At 43.9% G+C, this 21,979-nt stretch overlaps 1 protein-coding gene across 1 annotated transcript in view; it reads right to left on the reverse strand.

The window, feature by feature from the left end:
• Positions 1 to 21,301, reverse strand: part of CDYL (chromodomain Y like) — a 189,289-nt gene extending 167,988 nt beyond the window's left edge. The window contains exon 1 of the mRNA XM_081296326.1: positions 20,738 to 21,301. Within this exon, the coding sequence (XP_081152452.1) occupies positions 20,738 to 20,761 (24 nt within the window). The 5' untranslated portion in view covers positions 20,762 to 21,301. The remainder of the gene's footprint in view (positions 1 to 20,737) is intronic.
• Positions 21,302 to 21,979: the final 678 nt, after the last annotated feature.

The following is a 21,979-nucleotide window of genomic DNA, read 5'->3' on the forward strand; positions in this document are numbered from 1 at the left end:
GAATCTGGAAATGTTTTGGCTGTCTTCACATTTAAAAAATCTCCTTATTGTGGAAGCAACCTAGATGCCCTTCAATAGATGAATGGATAAAGAAACTGTGGTATACATACACAAGAGAATATTACTCAGCAATAAAAGAGAATAAAATTATGGCATTTGCAGGTGAATGGATGGAGTTGGAGAATATAATGCCAAGTGAAATATGCCAATCCCCTAAAACCAAAGGCTGAATGTCCTCTCTGAGAAGTGGATGCTGAGCCATAATGGGGGTGAGGGGTGTCACATGGGGAAAATGGAGGAACTTTGATTGGGCAAAGGGGCAGGGTGGGGGGAGCATGAGGGAAGGAAAGATGGCGGAATGAGATGGACATCATTACGCTAGTACGTGTATGACTGCACCTTTGGTACAACGCTACATCGTGTACAACCAGAGAAATGAAAAGTTGTGCTCCAATTGTGCACGATGGATCAAAAGGCATTCTGCTGTCATATTACCTAATTAGAATAAATTAATCAATTATTTTAGATATGATTCCATTAGAAGGTTGCGCCTGTAGTCCCAGCTACTTAAGGGGCTGAGGTGGGAAGATTACTTACACCCAGGAATTTGAGGCCAGCCTGGGCAATACAGTGAAACTTGACATAAAATAAATACATAAAATAAATGATTACACGAGCATTACATTTTTTATAAACTCTTTTCCAGAAATCTTTGAAATACCACCTTTAACAAACACAGCATGCTTACTGAAACAGAAAATAGGTTTTTGCTCATATATATAAAAAATAGGTAACTAGGGAGAAAGTCAGTCTTCCTCTATTTTTGCTGTTCTTCTGTATCAGTGCTGATTGTCAACCAAAAAAAAAAAAAAAACAAGCAAAAACTTGGTTGGATGGTACTCCCTAAACTGATGATGTGTAGCAAAAACAAGAAATCCATTTCCACTGAGGACCTACAGGGAAGTGGACAAACACCCAAGTAGTAGCTTAGTTTAGTGTGAAAGACAAATTTTGTTGTGCATCTGATTTTTTTCACAAAGAATAGAAAACTAGGCTTTTGAATGGTTTACTTCCATATCACAAGATGGAGCACATAGGAAGGGAACAAGGCTCTAAGGGGTGTATGAGGAGGTGGCAGGAGAAGCGGAGGAGACAGCCACACTCTGAGCAGAGCGAGACACGGCCACACGCGCCTTGCTGTGAGACTACGGGCCAAAAACTTTTAAAAGCCATTCTTTTTTTAATATTTTATTTTTTAGCTGTAATTGGACACCACACCTTTATTTCACTTATTTATTTTTATGTGGTGCTGAGGATCGAACCCAGGGTCTCACATGTGCAAGGTGAGCTCTCTACGGCTGAGCCACAACCCCAGCCCTAAAAGCCATTCTCGACAAGTCCTTTCAACACATGTCTTTTCTTTTCATCAACATGTCCCCCTACACTGTGTGGGCCCAGGAGAGGGGACTGCTACTCCAGGACCTGGAGGTGCCACTCCCAGTTCCCCTCTCTAGCTAATCGCGTGGGTAAACTTATTAATGTCAGAGAGGCTCCAGAAAACAAAAGTAGGGAATTTGGAAACACTTCTTAGTTCAATAATTGATCTTGTTGGAACAACTTTCAGTGACAGGAGCTTCCAATACACAGTGGTCTTCCACAGCTAACACTGGGCCCTGTAGAAACAGGTGCTTTGCTTCATCCTAGGGTTCGCACCCTCTGGGCCTGGGACAGGTGCCTGGAGGGGAGGCCTGCCAGGACTGGAGAAGAAATGGGGCTGGTATGGCCTTGCAGGGGGGTGGTGAGGGCTGTGAGCCTGGCTTGGTGTCTATCCCCGGGATCTTCCCCTTCCCCAGGATGCTTTGAGATACAAGATGCTCCTGAAAAGCAAGAGACCCTGGGTGAAACAGTACACTTAACCTGGTCCTCCAAAGTCGAAGGAGGAAGAAGGAGAAGTATGAGCCCTCCTTTCCTGCCAGGGTGAGGGCCGTACTGCAATGGGCAGGGAAGCCCCTAGCTCACATCAGGACACCCCGGGGGGGTGGGTCCTGCAGGAGGCTGTCCCAACAGGCACAAAGCAGATAGTGGCAACAATCCTTTGTCCCAGGAGAGCAGACAGATAAAGTCAGCCATGTCCTAACAGGGGAGGTGGGAAGGGAGCTGGCTATCAGACAAACTCCAGAGAAATTCGGGTAGTGGGGGTCAAGCTTAAATGAAAACCCCAGGTCTGAGGGGATCAGGGCAGGGCAAAGCTCAGAGGCCGGAATTTCCGAGCTCCTCTAGTTCCCGCAGGGCTAGGAACACATAGGGGATTCCAATCTGCTGCTGCACCTCAGGGTGTGCACAGGCACTCCCTGGCCCTTCTCGGGGCACAAGAATGTCCTTATTTGCTCTGATGTTTCCTTTTAACTCTTCAGAGTACTGTTCTTCAAAGGGGGAGAACTACTCCACTAGAAACCAACAGTTCACCCACATTCCTCCAGGGCCACCAAAGTTAGCCCCAAGATGAGGACCCTCGTGTTTTAGGTTTCCTTTTATGACGAAGAGTCTTGATTTTATAACCACCCTTCCCCACCTCCACTACACGGTTGTCTTTTCCCCCCACCATCTTCCTGACCAAGGGGAAGGTGGCTGCCCAGCTCTCTTCCACTGGCTGATCAGGTTAGGGTCTTACCAGTCAACCTCCTCCCACACATACACCCACACACTTCAGCATGATCATTCGAACTTATTCCATATGATCACTGCCAACTCATCATTTTTTAGCAGCCCCAACTTGGGGCCACTTAGGAAGCAGCATCTCCCTGAGAAATAAACATTCAGATGTTATCTATCAGTTGAATCAAGACATCATCAAAACACTCATTTGTGAGCAGAATCTAGTTGAAAGACGGCATACTAAATAATTCTGGAGGAAATGTTACTCAGACAACAGTGCCCACTGCCTGTATTTATGGTTTATTTACAGTTTTACTTTCTGTGGTCTCAGTTACCTGTAGCCAACTGCAGTCTGAAAATACTAAATGGAAAATTCCAGAAATAAACAAGTCATAAATTTTAAATCACACACCTTCCTGAGTAGCATGATGAAATCCCACTCCATCATACCTAGGAAATGAATCATGCCTTTGTCCAGCATATCCACACTGTATACACTACCTGCCTGATAGTCACTTGACAGCTGTCACAGTTATCAGACCCTCTGTTACAGACTCACAGAGCTCGTGTTTAAGTAATCCTTATTTTACTTAAATGCCCAAAGTACAAAAGTTGTAATGCAGGCAACTACGCCAGCAGGAAACTGTACAATGTTTCCTTTAAGTGAAAAGGTAAAAGTATGGAAAAGTTGGGGGAAGAAAGAGATAAATCAAGAAAGCACAGTCACTTAATCTATTGCACAATATTACTATAATTTATCTATTTTATTATTATGATTAATCTCTTACTATGTTTAATTAATAAATTAAATACCATAGGTATGTATTTGTGTCAGCCAGGTCCATTTCTGTAACAAAATACCAGAGATACTCAAAGAAGAAAGTTTTATTTCCTCTCAGTTTGGGAGATTTCAGTTTATGACTGACCGGCTCCCTTGCTGCAGGCCTGTGGCCGCACATGGTGGCAGGAGTGTCTACTAGAGCAAACCACTTACCGCAGGGTGAACTAGGGTCCCACCACCCCTTCAAGGGCACACCCTGAATGACCTGAAGTCCTCCCACTCCACAACCAGCACTAAGCTGGTGGCCAAGCCTTTACCACCTGGGCCTCTAGGGGAACATCTCAATATAAATAGGAAAACTTGATACACTAGGGCTTAGTACTACCCACAATTTAGCAGCCACTGGAGATCTTGTAGCATGTCCCCAAAAAGTACCACAGTAGTCTGGAGGAATAAAACAACAAACCATCTTTTAGTTGCAACTTTCGAACACACTCATACCCTTTTCATCCTTAGAAGGGGTAATAAAATACTCATATACCTCTTGCTTTAGGCTTAAAAGTTCATCTGCATACAAGAGGTGAGCAGGGAGTTGAGGACTGGGCAGTTCTGTGCTGGCCAAGAGTTGGCTAAGCTCTACCTCAGGTGCCTGGAGTATAAGGAAATTCCTTTTGGACTGTACAGATAAAAGGCTAGGTAAGCAAAAGTGGGCAGTCAGTATCCTAGTTTCCAGGCCAGATCTCGGCAAGAAATAAGCAAGTGCAGGGCCAGAGTCAATAGTCAGAATAGGATGAAGCACAAATTCACAATGGACATAGTACCAGAGCTGGGCACGGATCCAAGAGGGAGAGAGGGGATGATGATGGAGACTCCTCAGTGTGTTGTCAGCTTTCTGTTACTATAACAAAATTCCTGACAAATCAACTTGAAAGAGAGGAAGGTTTAATTTGGCTCTTTATTTTTCAGTCCATAAGTGGTTGCCTCCATCATTTGGGGCCTGTGGTGAGGCAAACAGTATGGCAGAAAGCACATGATGGACCAAAGCTGTTCAATTCATGGCAGCCCAAAAGCAGAGAGGATGGGGCTGGAGTCCCAAGACCCCTTTCTTCAAGGGCACACCCTCAAGGACCTAACTTCCTCCCACTAGGCTCCACCTTCTAAAGATCCCACTACCTCTCAATAGTGCCACAGGCAGGCAACCAAGCCTTTGAAACGTGAGCCACTGGAAAACACTGCAAATGTAGGCAATAGCTCTTTGGAAGACAAAGAGGTGTCTGTGGGGACCTCACCATAGTTCGTGGATGGGGCACTGTGGAGCAGACCTGCCCTCATGCCAACAGCAACCTACAGAAGCTCCGCAGCTGACTCCATGCAGCAGTAGCATCTCTCTCTCAAGTACAGAGATGCAGCAGGCGGACCTGAGATGACAACAGCCAGTCCCCCTTCCTCCCAAACACCCAGCAAGAAGATGATTTAGACAGAAAACAAGTATCTTTGAAGTTCATTGAGAAAACAATTACTGAAACAAGATTTTTTTAATGACTCAAACCTTCTCATTTATTATCACCAAATGAGCTAAGACTTCCTTCACCTAGCACACTCCAGAAGTGAGCACAGTACACGTCCCTGTTCTTAAACCAAGCACCCGCGTGTAGCAGGAGCGCAAGGCTTCCTGGAGGCTACTCACCCATGCCTTGTCTTCCTAAAACAGCAACTGGGGAAGATTTGTGGGGAAGAGTTAACTAGTCAGAAGAGTTAACTGTTAAAACATTTAACATGGAACCTCCCCACAAAGCTGTGGAATACAGTGAAAGCATCAAAACAGTTTTAGGGTGACAGGCCAAGCAAACAGGTCAGGCTTGCAGAGGCCACTCGACCTCCCCCCACCTCCTCCACCTCCTTGTGAGAGTATCTCATGGCTCTCCTCTGCTCTTAGAACTTGAGTGGCAACTGTAAAACACGGGCCATGGAAGTATATCCAACTGTGTCCGTACACACCCAGACTTTTCAGCCATTCTTGGCTGTTCTTTCAACACGTGCCCTTTCTCCGCACTGGCCTGCCCTTCCCATGCGTGTGAGGTTCGGAGCAGCAGGAGACTCTGCCTCCCCAGGGCCTGGAGGTGCCAACCCCAGCTGCCCTCTTTGGCTGACTGCATGAGCAAACTTACTTGTGCCAGTTTACCTGCCTTTGGCAGATCCCTGTCCCTCACCAAACTTCCTTTTCTAACATGCTAATGAAACCATTTAAGTCCAAGCATATTATGCCCAAAATAAAAAGTCTCCAAGGGAGACAGAGGCAAAGCTGACCAATGGCCATGGGACACGATGCCTTTTTTATAAATTAAGATTATTTTCCTTTTTTGGTCCCAGTTCTCATATATGCTAAATAGCTGAGTTAGCCAGATTAGCTACATGTCAAAATAAGAAATGCTTCTGTATGCAGCTCTGTAAGACTCTGAAATCCTCCAGTAAACTACTGGCGAAAAATGGGTACATTTTAACCAAAGAATATTCATGACCTGCAATAAGCAAATGCTAGCAACTACCATCCTCTAGAAAAATGCACACAGCAGAGCCTATTACAAATGGAAATCAGACAAAGTAAAAACACTTCCCTAAATATACCAAAGCTAACTTCTCCAACTACTCCACTCTGTTGTTAGCTGACACCGCACACACACAAAAAAACCATTTGTTTTTTAAATATAAAATCCACTTCAATGCTAAAAATCCAAATTCTCTTTCTAGGAACACAATTTCCTTCTTCAAATTATTTTCAAATTTAGAATTCTAGTTTGCCTCTAAGACATTTTGTAGGGTTTCCTCAAACAAGATAACTAAACGCATGGTTCTGACCTGTAAGGTAAAACCTCCAACAACGTGGCTCTAGAAACTGTAATCACATGCATGTCTTAGCTAACAGTGGGTTAGCAGTGTCTGACTGCTACATTCAAGTCTTCAGACTGGGCACTAGATACACCAAAAAGCACATGCTTCACCCACCATTCCAGAAAAGGTACACAAGACATCACATCTAGAAAAAAAAAATAGCATGTGAACCAAGTGACGACTAAGAACTATAGTGTGAAACCAAGAGTAAACTGGTCCCACAAGATGGGAATGGGAGTTCCGTGCAGGTGAGGTTCTGAAGGAGAATGGGCACTGAGGATGGGAAGGGGGAACCTCCCACTCACTGGAGAACCACAACTCACAGGTACAGGGGAAGGGATATAGGTGTGAACAAGCCAAATTCAGACCAACTGAACAAGACAACCTCAGGGGAAGAAAAGTTAGAGACAGTATGCTTATGCATCAAAATTGTCACAATGGAGGTGAACATTTTGCTTCAGAATAACAGTTTAATTAACTACCATATCCATCTTCATAAACAGTACCCATGAAATCTACTTTATACTTTCATTGCTTTTTCAATATCAGTAGGTAAATCTCAATGTTGGCTCAAACCCTCAATCATAATGAAATCTATGATTTCATACAAATTCCAAGTCAAGAACGCTTCTTGAGTTTCTGGGAAGGAAGGAAGGAAGGAAGGAAGGAAGGAAGGAAGGAAGGAAGGAAGGAAGGAAGGAAGGGAGGGAGGGAGGGAGGGAGGGAGGGAGGGAGGGAACGAGGGAAGGAAGGAAGGAAGGAAGGAAGGAAGGAAGGAAGGAAGGAAGGAAGGAAGGAACGAACGAACGAACAAGGGTTCCTGAGGGCTGCCCATTAAAAAATAACTTGATGATCAATAAACTACAATTCTTATACTTTCTAGGGCCTGCAAGAAGCAAGAGAAATATCCAAGTGCCTTTCTAATTCCCCCAACTCCACCATAATGAATAATGCACTCATGAAAGTGGATAAGCACCAAAGGCTGAAGAGGCGAGCAGCACACCTGGTGGGAGAAACAATACCAGGATATTAGAAGTAAATGCATTAATTTTTGCAATTAAAAATGCAACCGATGAATTAAACAGCAAATTAAGCACGGCTCATTTGATCTAAAACCTAGAGTGAAGGAAATACCTAGAATGCACCTCACAAAAAGAAAGCAAAGCAGAACAATGATTTTCATACATACATAGAAAAAGAAAGAAATTTTTAAAAATGAAAAAAGAAATGGAAATGAGGAGGTAAGCAACAGAGAGGAGCAACGAGAAGATGCAATACATGGCTACCTGGAACGCCAGAGGAGCACAGAAGAGAGCAGCCTTTGAAGACAGAATGCACAAATCTTTGAAGCAGTCTTTGAAAAAGAGGCACAAACCCACAAAAGAAGCACATCACACCAAGCTTATTTATAAAAAGGAAACCACACAAAATACACTGTGGTCAAATTACAGAACACCAAAGTCAAAGAGTTGATCTCAAAAACTACCAGAGACAGAGGACAGACCTGCAAAGCAACTACACTGACAAGCTCCTCAAGAATAGCAGGGGCCTGAAGACAACAGAAGAGTATCTTCAAAATGCCAATCAACTGGCTTTACAGGAAATACAGGGCAAAATAAAAATAAAAACATTTCCAGATGATAAAAAAACTAAACCTTTCTATCAATAGTCTGAGATGTCTAAAGGATATACTTAAGGGAGAAAAAGAAGTTTTGAGAAAGAAAGTTCTCAGAAAGAAGATTGATGATTAAAAAAAAAAATTGGTAAAGATGTAAGTATAAAACTAAACAACGTCATCTATATGAAATAACAATGTTCTATTTTATGGCATAATAAGACGCTGGAAAATAGTAGAAGGTGAGGGATGAATCAGAGTTTTAAGATTCTAAAGTTCTTGTATCATCAAAAGTGACATTAATATTGATTAACTTCAGATCTTAAGTATGTGTGATTTAAAGAACAGCCACTTTGAAACTGGAAATAACAAACAACCTCCAAACTCAATCGGCAATGTTTTAAGTAGACAGACTGTGGCTGGAGCATTAATGAGTTTGACCAAAAATAATTTCAAAATAATGTCAAAGCGGTCAATAAAGAACAGACAAAGTGTTAAAGGTGTTGCCATGTGTCCATCACCACAACCCACCATACTGGAGATGGAACCCAAGGCCTCACCAATGAGCTACATTCCCAGCCTGACAGTCAACAGCTTTCCAAGGGTCTCAAGAGCAGTTTAACACTTGAGCTAGGATTCTAGAACCCTCTTGAGAATCATAAGAAAGCTCTTGGTAGTCTCAGAAAAAATGTTCATACAAAGTTGTACAAATTTCCATTCAAATCCAGTAGACACTTCCCAGACTCCCCAGAAAACATGAACTCATCCAGCTGGAAAAGCTGAAGAGAATCAGATTAAGTGAGAGAAGGCAAAGTTAGAAGTTCTGCCATGAAAAAAGCACATGGCAAACTAAGTGTAAAGGACTGGCACAGGCATGTTGAAGTCAGGGGTCTTGTAATTCACTCTTCCAATGAAGTAATTCAACACTCATGCAACTCCTGCAATATTTAATGACCTCAAAATGATGCTTAGCTAAAGCACTCACACTCCAGCAAACACGCTACCACACAAAGATGACACCAACAGAAACTGCAATGCCCTTAGCCAACTGCCTTGTGTGTTCAAAGTTCTCCTTCCTGGAATGGCTTCAGTTAATAGCCAGCAATGGTCAAAGACTCTGTAAAACGGGCCAGCCCACCGCTGAGCTGGGCTGATCTCCTGACCTTCCCACCTCCACTCAGAGCCTAGGTGTCCAAAAGGTGGGGTCCAGAAGTTCCAAAATCTACCAGCGTTCTAGGAAAAAAAGCTTCCTGAAACAGATTTTGGTCTCCATCCAAACTGTGAAATTAGAAAGGCTAATAATCTGAATTTTAAAAGGACCCCCCAATGATCTTGTTCCACTCATGAACACACAAAACAGAAAAACTATTACTTAGGATTTACAAAAGATTGCCTAATTTGAGAACTGACTTTGTGCATCATAGATAGTCAAAATGACGAACCAGAAAACTGCAAATAAAGTGTTCCTATATACCCTGAAAATGGACTCCATGGATGTGAATCCGTGGTTAAGCACCCTGGGGGTTCAATCCCAAATACAAAAAAAAAAAAAACATGGAGCATGAGGAGATATCAATGACTCTGACACACCACTACAAGAAAAGAACAAAATTTGTTCTGTACTCAGGGATTAAAGCAAATTTAAACGAACAGCTCATGAGATGTCTTCACATGCTTGTTTAGGCAAATGAATAAATTTCCTCAGAAATCCACAACATGAAGATCATTCAAGATAACCCAGAAAGTTTCAAAGCACACATACTGTCTGACTTCACTGACCCACCACTCAATTTATAGAAACCTCCCCACCCCATTCTGGTGATCACAATCACCAAGGTTATTTTTTTCAATTGTGTGAGTATATCTTTCTTGGTGCTACTTCACTTACACAACCACATGCACATACAATTTCCAACTTTGTCATCAATACAAACACACACATCTGCATGTGCACACACACCGGGGCCAATTCAATCTGCACTGTGTATTTTCCATAATCAAAAGCTGTGGATGTTTTCCCTTTTTTGAGGGGGGTACCAGGCTTTGTAAAACTCAAAAGTCTACCTGCTAGTCAGTCATACATATATAGTATTCAGCAGTTTAATTTTGCTCATAATAAATATTATGAACCAAAATAAAATGAAATGCCACCAGCAACATTATTGAAAAAATAAAAAAAGAAACCCGCTGCTAACGTGCCTCGTACATTTGATCACTGGATAAAGTGAGGTCCTTTTTATCTCAGCTTTCTTTGATAAAATAATCAAGTCACTGGATACTTTCAAATGAAATCCCAACTCTCAAAGTTTTAAGAAAAATACGATGAGTTTCAGGAAATGAAAGGTAGGTGGCTTGTTTGGTTTTTGTTCTTCTCTAAGAACGGAAGAAGAGCTGGGTGCAGTGGCATGTAGGAGCGCATGCCTACAATCCCAGCAGCTCTGGAGGGTGAAGCTCCAGGAAGATCACAAGTTCAAAGCCAGCCTCAGCAACTTAGCAAGGCCCCAGGCAATTTAGTGAGACCCTGTCTCAAAATACAAAATAAAAAAGGCTAGGGACTGGGGTTGTGGCTCAGCACTAGAGCACTCACCTCGCACATGCAAGACCCTGGGTTCGATCCTCAGCACCACATACAAAAAAATAAATAAACAAGTGAAATAAAGGTGTTGTGTCCAACTACAACTAAAAAATAATAAATATTAAAAAAAAAAAGGCTGGAGATATGGCTCAGTGGTTAAATGTCCCTGGGTTCAATTCCCAGCACCCCCCTCCAAAAGAAAAGAATGGAAGAAGACATTTCATTGGATGAAGTAATCACTTCCCAACTTGTCACAGCATTTCATCAACTATAAATTGCTATCACTGGTAATGTCAATAGCCTCACGGATGTTCAGTCATCATCATCATACTCATTTTACCGATGACAAAGCTCAGGGGAGGCAGCTACTTGACAAGTCACATAGCTATTAAGTAGAAGGGAAGAGTGGTATTCAAAACCTCTACGAGAGCCAGAACAGAAGGCCTTTAATCACTCAGCCTCCAACCTCCACAGGCTCCAGCTCTCCTGTACAGCTCAGTTCCTGAGTGGATGCCACCTTCTCAAGCAAGGGTTACAACCTGTGACCTACAGGCCCAAGCCAGCCCACTGGCTGTCTTTGTGGAACCTGTGAGTCAAGGACAGTTTTGACATTTTTAAGTGGAGAGAAAAAGAGCATTTCATGACACATAGAAATGAAATTCTAACTTCCAGTGCATTCTATGGCTGCTTCTGTACTCACAACACAGCTGAGTAGCTGTGGTGAACACTGTATAGCCTGCAAAGACTACAGTATTGCCTATAAACCCCCTTACATACAGAGTGCCATTTAAGGGTGCTTGGTAATGCACATACAATCTAAAAAGGTGTAAACCATGACATCAACAATTCAAGATGTGGAGATGGGATGGTGGCTCAAGCTGTAATCCCAGCAACTTGGGAAGCTGAAGCAGGAGGATGCCAAGTTTGAGACCAGACTCAAAAACTTTGTCAGAGAGACCCTGTCTCAAATAAAAAAAAGGGGGAGAGGCATATGCAGTGGTTCATGCCTGTAATCCCAGGGACTTGGGAGGCAGAGGCAGGAATATCACAAGTTTGAGGACGACGGCCTCAGCAATTTAGCAAGGCCCTCAGCAACTTAATGGGACCCTGTCTTTAAGTAAGTAAATAAATAGGGATGTAGCTTAGTGGTAAAGCACCCCTGGGTTCAATCCCCAGTACCATTAATAAATAAATGGCTGGGGTGTGGCGCAGTAGTAGAGCACCCCTGGGTTCAATCCCTAGTACCAAAAAAATTTTTTTTAAATCAAAATATGAGACAGGGAGTAAAAGTGTAGTCTTTTTTGTGAGCAAAATTAAGTTGTTATATTGGCTTAAAATAACCTATCATGCTGGTGGTGTAGCTCAGTAATAAAGCCTCTGGCCTAGCATGCACATGGTCCTGGGTTCAATCCCTAGCTGGGGAAAAAAAAAATCTGAAAATAACCTGTTATACATATAAAATGCTTTTTATAATGTTCATGGTAACCACAAAGAGAAAACTCATAATAAACAGAGAAAAAAATGAAAAGCAAGGAATCAAAACATAATACTAGAAAGACATTAAGAGAAAAAAAGGACTCATGACGTACCTAGAGAACAATTACCAAATGGTATCCCTAGGTCTTCACCTGTCAATAACTGCCTTGAATGCAAACAGATTAGACTCTTCAACAGAAAGGCAGAGTGGCTGAACGGATTTTAAAAAACTCCGACACAACCACAAGTGCTCCCCAATTCATTAGGCCCTGATAAACCCATTTTAAGTTGAAAATACTGTTTAGTCTAAAATGCATTCAACACGCCTGGCCTGCAGAACATCGAGACTTAGCAACAGAGCACGCTGCAGAGCGTCGGTGTTCCCCACGACTCCAGGGCTCACAGCCCCTGCCCCTTGTAGTGAGAGGACCACACCACACACCACAGCCCAGGAAAAATACAAATTCAAAATGCAAAGTAAGGTTTCTACTGAATGTGTATAGTTTTTGCACAATAATAAAGTCAAAAGATCTTAAATCGGGCCATTTTGCCCACAAGGGACTCACTTTCACTTGAAAGTGGAGGGATGGCAAAGACAACCCTGCCGATGGAAACCAAAAGAGAGCAGGGGTAGCTACGCTTTGATCAGATGAAGTGGATTTTAAATCAAACTGTAAGAGACAAGGGCACTGTGCAATTATGAAGGGCAACAGTTTAGCAAGGATGTAACAATTGTAAAAGAAAGGCGAACAGAGCTGAAGGAAGAAACTGGCTGTAACACAAGGGTAGAAGGGCACTTTTAACAGCCCCACTTCCAGCCACAGGCAGAGCATCCACAAGGAAACACTGGACTTCAACCAAGGAAACCCCACACTTTAGAACAAATGGACCTAAGAGACATGTGCACAGAACATTCCATCCAACATCAACAGAACACAGATTCTTCCCAACTGCACCCAGAACATTCTCCAGGACAGATCACACAGGAGCCCACAAAGAAGTCTTAACAAATTTAAGAACACTGAAACTGCATCGAGTATCTTTCTTCCCTGAACACAGTGGTATAAAACTGGCAATGATTAACAGAAGGAACTTCAGAAAATTCACAAATACATGAAAATTAAACATGCTCCTGAACAACCAATGGGGAAATGAGGAGATTTTTAAATTTGGAACAAAAATGGAAACACAATACAAAACCTCTGGGATTCAGCAAAAGCACTTTTAAGAGGGAAGTGTATAAGCAATAAATACACATCAAAAAGGACCTTAAACTAGTGACCAAACCTTCTGCCTCAACAAACTAGAAAGACAAGAACAAATAAAAGTCCAAAATCAGTAAAAGGAAGGAAACAATAAAGATCACAACAGAAATAAATAAAACTTAAACTAGAAAAATAGAAGATATAAAATGGACCTAACAAGAGCAACTACGAACAGAGTAGGGAGGAAGAGCAGGAAGAAAAGATTAACTTTAAACAGAGACATGAGATGGGAGGGAAAGAGAGAGAAAAGGGAAATTGCATGGAAATGAAGGGAGACCCTCATTGCTATACAAAATTACATATAAGAGGTTGTGAGGGGAATGGGAAAATAAACAAGGAGAGAAATGAATTACAGTAGATGGGGTAGAGAGAGAAGATGTGAGGGAAGGGGAGGGGGGATAGTAGGGGATAGGAAAGGTAGCAGAATACAACAGTCACTAATATGGCAGTATGTAAAAATGTGGATGTGTAACCGACGTGATTCTGCAATCTGCATTTGGGGTAAAATTGGGAGTTCATAACCCACTTCAATCTAATGTATGAAATATGATATGTCAAGAGCTTTGTAATGTTGTGAACCAATAAAAAAAATAAAAAATAAATAAATAAATACATATGGATAGTCACAAAAAATAAAATAAAATGGACCTAACAGACATACATAGAACATTCCATCTAACATTAACAGAATTCAGATTCTTCCCAACTGCACACAGAACATTCTCCAGGAGAGATCATTGGGACCCCACAAAGAAGTCTTAACAAATTTAAGAACAATGAATTGTTCTTAAATAACCAATATAAACCAAATCAACAAACATTCAGACAAGAAAGAGGAACTATTTAAAATAAATAAGATCAGGGGTGAAAAAGCAGACATTACAACAGATACCAAGAAATACAAAGAATCCTAAGAAACTATTAAAATTACGCGTCGAGCTGGGCATGGTGGCCCATGCCTGTAATCCCAGCAGCTTGGGAGGCTGAGACAGGAGGATCACAAGTTCAAAGCCAGCCTCAGCAATGGTGAAGCACTAAGCACTCAGTGAGACCCTGTCTCTAAATAAAATACAAAATAAGGCTGGGAATGTGGCTCAGTGGCCAAGTGCCCCTGAGTTCAATCCCTGGTATCCCTCACCCCTTCAAAAAAAAAAATTACACGTCAACAAATTGGATAACCTAGAACTGGACTCATACAGCCTACCAAGACTGGAATTGAAACAGCAAATCTGAACACAACTAAATAAAAATACTGGTTAAATCAGGATAAAAAGGGTCCCATCAGAGTAAACATTTACTATTTATTTATTTGTTTGTTTGTTTATTTATTTATTTATTTATGGTGCTAGCAATTGAACTCAGGGACACTCAACCATTGAGCCCCATCCCCAGCCCTATGTTGTCTTTTATTTAGAGACAGGGTCTCACTGAGTTGCTTAGCGCCTCGTCATTGCTGTAGCTGGCTTTGAACCCGCGATCATCTGTCTCAGCCTCCCCAGCCGCTGGGATTACAGGCGTGAGCCACCATGCCCAGCTCTACCAAATATTTAAAGAACAAACACCACCTTCTAAAATCTCTCTCAAAAAAAAAAAAAAAAAAAAAAAAAAAGCTGAAAAGGAAGGAATGCTTCCAAATTCACATGATGAGGCCAGTATGCCCTGGCACCAGAAACACAAGAACACAAGAAAGAAAGAATAGTACAGGCTCATATCCCTGGTGAACACAGATGTAAAATCCTCAACAAAATTGTAGCAAACCCAACTTGACAGCTGATTATCCATAAAAATCAAAATCAAGTGGATTCATCCTAGGATATAAGGATGGTTTGCCATGCCATGATACATCATGTTAACAGAATGAAGGACAAAAAATATACCATCGTTTCAACAGGTGTAGAAAAAGCATTGACAAAATTCAACATTCCTTCATGACAAAAACCCTCAACAATTAAAGAATGCACCTCAACACAACAACAGATAACATCATAACGAACGGGGAAAACACACAAGCTTTTCCTCTGAGATCTGGAACCCACTATCTTCTACTCAACTCAAGGATGCCACCATCATCTACTCAACACGGTACTGAAACCCTAGCCAGAGCAATGAGGCAAGAAAAATAAAGGGCATCCAAATTGGAAAGGAAGAAATTAAACTCCCCCAGTTTGCTGACAATGTGATTCTTCTTTGTTGTTGTTGTTGTTTTGGTTTGGTTTTTGGGAGGGAGAGGCGGGGCGGGGGGGGGGGGGGGGGAGCTGGGGATTGAACCCAGGGAGCTTTACCACTGAGGTACATCCCAGTCCAGTCCTTTTTCCCCTCAGCCTTCCAAGTCACTGGGATTACAGTCATGGGCCACGATGCCCAGACAATATTATTTTATACATAAGAACCCTAAATACACCACCAAAAAACTATCAGGGCCAATTTAGTAAAGTGCAGAATACAAAGCCAATATAACAAGAATCAGAAGTGTTTCTATGCACTAACCACAAACTATCTGAGAGAGGAAACCTCACTTATGATAACAACAATGACATAAAATACTTAGGAACAGACTGAAGAAAAAGACCTCTACACTGGAAACTGTAAAACACTGCTGAAAGAATTTAAAGAAATAAATGGAAAGATATGACTTGGAAGCAATAAAATGGCTAAAATGTCCGTCCTACCCAAAGTGAACTAATAAAGATTCAATGTAATCTCCATCGAAACCTCGATGGCATTCTTCTTCACAGAAACAGAAAAGGCACTCCTGATATTTAGGTGGCACCATGAAAGATCCCAAATAACCAAAGAGTCTTGAGCAAAGAGAACAAAACTGGCGGCATCATGCCACCTGACTTCAAAATACACTGCAAAATCACAGTAACCAGAAGAACAAGGTATTGGCATAAAAAGACAAGACAACAGGACAAACTGGAAAGCTCAAAAACATAGCTTAACGTTTACAGCCAGCTGATCTTCAACCAAGGTGCCCAGAACACACCACAGGGAAAGGACAGGATCTTCCAAAAATGGTGTTGGGAAAACGAATTGTCTACACTCAGAAGAACGATAGACTCACATCTCTCCATATTAAATCATCAACTAGAAGGAATTAAAGAGTTAAACGTAAGACCCAAAACTATGAAACTACTAGAAGAAAACACGGGGGGGGGGGTGTCTAAGACGTCATTCTGTACCATGATTGCTTTGATATGACTTCAAACACGGGAGCAACACAGACAAGTAGGTTTGTGCAAACTAAGACATCTCTTCGCAGCCAAGGAAAGCACCAACAAGAGCAGGAAGAGGCCTACAGAATGGCAGAAAGTACTCGAAAGCTGTCCTCTGATAAAGGGTTGATGACCAAACTATGCAGGAGCTCAATTCAAAGCAGGGAAAAAAACAAGGGAGAAAAAAAAAAAAAAACCTATTAAGAAATGAACAAATGACCTGAATAAACACTTCTCAAAAGACACACAAATGGCCAACAGGTTTATTAGGAATATTCAACATCACTCATCATCAGGGAAATGCAAATCAATACTTCAATGAAACTCCTGTTATAATGGCTATGCAAAAAAAATAAAAAGTAACCACGAACAAAGATGTGGAGAAAAAGGAACCTTAACACACTGCTGGTAGGAACGTAAATTAGTACAACTTTTGTTGGAAACTGTATGTAGGTTCCTCAACAAATTAAAAACATAACTACCACATGATCTAGCAATCCCTCTACTGGGTATATAACCAAAGGAAATAAAACCAGTATTGAAGAAACACCTGCACTCCCATGTTTATTACACACTGTTGACCACAACAAGATATGGACCAAGCCTGAGTTCATCAATGAAGGGAGAATATATGGTTTCTATACATAGAGGAATACCACTTAGCCATAAAAAAGGAAGAAATGCTGTCATTTGTGACAACACAGATGAAACTGGAAATCATTATATTAAGAGAAATAAGCCAGGCACAGAAAGCCAATACTATGTGAACTCATTCATATGTGGAATCTACAAAGGCTGAGCTCAGAAGTTGAGAATAGTACAGTGGTAAGGCTGGAGTAGTTGGGAGCAGGGGATGGGGGGGGGTAAGTTCAGGGGATGATGGTCGAAGGACACATAATTATAGTTAGATAGGACTAAGTTCAAGGGATCTATTAGACAACAATGGTGACTACAGTTAATGATAACACACTGTATCACTGAAAAATGCTGAGTAGATATTAACTATTCTCATTACAAAATAATTGAGATACTACTCTTCTTAACTAGCTAGATTTAACTATTCCACAATGCATTTAGACTTCAAAACATTGTTATACATAAGAAACACAATCTTATGTTAATTTTTTTGAAAGATTAACTTTTTAAATTTAAAATAAAAGGTGCTTGCTTGGCCTTTTTGTGAAAGATCTGAAGTTCTGATCTATGCTGAACCAAAAACCTGCTGCAACACGGGAGGTAAATCTATTCTATCCTTCCACTAATAAGAACACTTCAAAATTTGCAAGACTGATGGACCACCAACATTTCCAGGACTCGTTCCCTTATTGTTTTTTACAAAGCATAGTTTCAATAACCATTTAAATATTTCTAAGGTTATATTACCATATACCAGGGGCCATGCTAAGCACAGGAGGTTACTTCCTTTTAGGTGGGAAAACAAAGGCTAACCAGTTAAGCTAGCAACCCATCCTTCTACCATGCCATGAACTTAGAGACTCAACATTCCCTTAGATTTGTGAAACCTCAGGCCAAACATGAAACTTATTTTCATTTGGGAACAACTGGGAAAAAACATGGCCACTATGTCCCTTGAGCTGTCCAGAAAAGTACCTTGGTGTTCTTCCCAGCCTGTAGGACCACAGTATTCATTTACAGTTTTATATCATCACTGCCCCACAAATAAGACTGCCTTGATCAAAACAATCCAACTCTATGAATTTACAAAGAAAAACAGGACTCAGTGAGGAAAAACAATTAAAACCTCAGTTACCATACAATAACAACCATCACTTACTAAGTGCTTGCAGTGGGAATTGTAGGATACACTTTATGTATTTTCTTATTTAAACGTCACAGCTCTACGAGGGAAACACTGATCCCAATTTCACAGAGGAGGAAACAGGGCATTCAGGGCTAATTTACCCAAGGAGACACTGCTGGAATTCAATAACTAGTAGTCTAATTCCAAATCCAGGCTCTCAACCACAATGCAAAACTTTTACATGTCAATTTTTAATAGCAGCCGACCCGGGTGGCCCGCGCCTATAATCCCAGTGGTCTGGAAAGCTACGACAGGAGGACTAGGAATTCAAAGCCAGTCTCAGCAATGGAGAGGCTCTGCGCAACTCAGTGAGACCCTGTCTCTAATCAAAATACAAAATAGGGCTGGGGATGCAGTTCAGTGGTTGAGTGCCTCTGAGTTCAATCCTGGGTACCAAAAAAAAAAAAAAAAAAGAAAGAAAATTAATAGTAGTATAGTCACAGTGCTCACTACAAGAAGTTAGAACTAAAAGCCTAAAAGATACTGGCCGCTAGGCACTTACTATATGCTATATCTCTTTACACATATCACTCCTCCCCCCCCCCAAAAAAAAACCTAACAAAACAAACAACAACAATTTAAAAAAAAAACCCAGAATGGAAAGTTCGACTGTGCAGATGCATCATTTCTTTGCAATGTACTTATTTCTTCCCCAGTAGCTGCTCCTTGAGGGCATGAACATTCTCACTACTCCATCTTCTCAATGGAACCTCCATACAGCACTCAATAGAACCTCCATACAGCACTCAATAAACATGCTAAATGAATACAAAACAGTACTAATTGTTACTTGTAAGTAATTTCTGCTAGAAAAATAGCTAGTAGAAGAGAAAGTTGAATATAGAGAATAAATTTTTAAAAATGTAATTCATCAAGCAGCACTAGTGATGAATTCATTGTCTTAGGTTCATTTTTATAGGCATAGATACAACTTATGTATAAGGTGCTACTCTCATCCAAACACCAACTGAACCCATTACTTAAAATCACAAAACCAAATGCAAGAGTGAACACCAAAGACTAAACTACCCAAGAATGATCTAATACAGAAAGTAAAATCCCTCCTACTTCATCCTACGTACTTTCCCACTGTAGGACGTTGCTGGTAAAACCTCAAGCGTTCATCCTAGCCTCTACTCTGGGCCTTCCCCACACAAAACACTTATCCTTCCTAGAAGGGAAGCTTCTAGGGAAGCTTAGATCCTCGAAGGATCTAAGACAGCATTTTGAATACACTAGGACACAACTAGTATGTAAAACGGTTGAAAATAATGGAACATTTTCAGTACCAGCTAAGGCACACTGATCACACACAATGTAGGGAGAGGCAACAACCTACTATTAGTCTACAGAAGGCAGCCTCCTCTGGATAACTTTACAAACACTTGCTTTTTAAAACCAACAAAAAAAGTTGCTAAAGACTATCACTGTCAACAAAGCTCCATTCCAAGACAATAGCAAAAACAATCTGAAGACACCACACCTTGGAAGGATCACTTAGGGCCAAGGGACTCTACATGTTACAGACGCTTACACCCAGGTCCCTAAACACCAGGTCCCTAAAGGCACCATAGAGATGAGTGTAGAGAATAGCCAGAAGTTTTAAGGCTCTTAAAAAGATGCATTTACAAGTACGTGTGAAGCAGGAGAACCATCTATCCAAACTAACAGAATGCCTGCCACAGTTCTGTAGTCTCAGCAAGTCTACTTTGAACTACATCAAGAAGTTAAATCAAGACATACAAAACATGCCCAAAGATCCAAATGGATAACTCTCGAAGTTGAAGCTGGCAAACCCACCGCCCATAACTTAGCGTGCTGATTGTACCCTTTCTTATTTGCAACGCTGCGGCGACGGTGTATCGGCGTTAAATTTAAATTTCCTGGCTCTGGCCACAATGCTAACCTAATTAAAGCATGTGGTCACCGTTTAGCATTTTCGGTGCGATATTTTGCATCGCTTTAGTTAGCAGTAGAGTCGAGACAGTTGCCTTGGTTCTCCTGCCCCCCCCCCCACCAGAGACAAAACCCTCTCCCAAATGCTTTATTAAATGGACAGGAAAAACACCACCACCCGCCTTGCACCGCCCACAGACCCCGCCAAGCGCCCACAGGGGCTTCACTCCCATTGCCCGCGCCACAAACACTTCGGGCTCAGTCTAAGCAAGTCACTAATGTCAGCGCTACTTCCCCACGGCCGGGACCCCTATCCGGCCCGACAACTCCAGGAGCCCCCACCCCGCCCGCTGGCCCCTCGGAGCAGCGTGGCTCGGGGTCCCCTTCGCACACATTTCCCGTCCAGCAAACTGCGGCCGCGGCGGGGGAGGGGCCGCGGCGGGCGCCGGCGGCGGAGCGGGGCCGTCGGGCTGGCAGCGGCCGGGCCGGGGAGGGGCGGCGCGGCGGCGACGGGGCACGGCCCGAGGGTCCGGGGGGAGGGGAGGTACCTCGTACAGCTCCTCGGAAGCCATGGTGGGCGGCGGAGTTGCGGGCGCGCGGGCGGGCGCGGCGCCGGGCGGCCGACACTTTGTTTCAGTTGGGTCCCTGCGTGGCCTGCGCTTCCTGCTCCCGCTGCCGGCGCCGGGCGCTGTGCACGGACGAGCCTCTCCACTCCGCGGCCAGTGCGGGCCGGCGGCGGCGGCGGCGGGGTTGTGCGCAGGAGCAGCTGCGCAACGCGCCCTGGGCGCCCCGCGCTCACTCCCCGGCGGGCCGGCTGGGGCTTGGGCTCGGGCTCATCGCGCCCCGCCGCGGGGCCAAGCGGGCTGAGGCGGGCGCGGCGGCGGTGCTGGCGGCGCGGCCGGATCCGCGGCTCCCCCTCTCCGGTGTAGTGCAAAAAGCTTCCTACTTGCGACCAAAAAACCTAACCTGGCTACTGAGCATGCCCAGTGCGGCCACCCGGCCCGGCGGAGCCGCGCTCCCGCGCTCCGGGTTTTCGGGACGCCCTCGCGGGAGGGGCCGGGAGGTGGCGGGGCGGGGCGGCGGAGGGGAGCAGTAGGCTCCGTTCCGGGCCTGGGCGGGCGGGCTGGCGGACGGCCGGGAGCCAGCCAGCAGGAAGGGGAGGAGCCGGCGTGGTGGGCGGGGCTCAGAAGAGCTGTGGGCGGGGCAAGGCGGTGGGCGGTACTCTGGCTTCCCCGAGTCCCGCTCGCGGGGGTCGGCCCAACTGTGGCGCCGCCCACCGACCAGCCTAGACGTGGCTGCAGGCTGGTTCTGAGAGGAAGGGACCAGGACCTCGAGGACCCAGGAGAAGGGCGGTGGTGCCCACTGGGACAGGCATCGGCGAGCCGAAGTTGGGCAGGGGACCTTGTAGACTTAAAGGCCTGCGCCCCGACGGCAGCGGCCGCACCGCCTAACGCGCGCCTCTCCCGGGGATGGCAGGGCTGCCGCCTCTGTGCGCCCGCCTCTGTCCGCGAGTCCGGGACAAGTCAGCCAGCGCGCTGAGGCCAGCGGCGTGGCCAGGTGGAACCCCAGCCCCACCACGTGCCCGCCTCCCCGGAGGCCGCCGCCAAGACCCGGAACTCGGACTCGCGCCCCGCCGAGTGTCTGGGCGCGCTCCGGAGGGCACGCTGGCTGGGCCGCCGGCCGGGGGTGGGAGCCGGGGGGCGGGAGCCCGACGCCGCGGAGGGCGGCGCGAGGGCGCGGCTGCCCGGGCTCTGCCTCCGGGTTCCTCTTGGAGTGTCCACCTCCTTCGA

This window comes from Spermophilus citellus (genome assembly GCF_964194105.1).
Source record: "Spermophilus citellus genome assembly, chromosome: 5".
NCBI classification, from domain to species: Eukaryota; Metazoa; Chordata; class Mammalia; order Rodentia; family Sciuridae; genus Spermophilus; species Spermophilus citellus.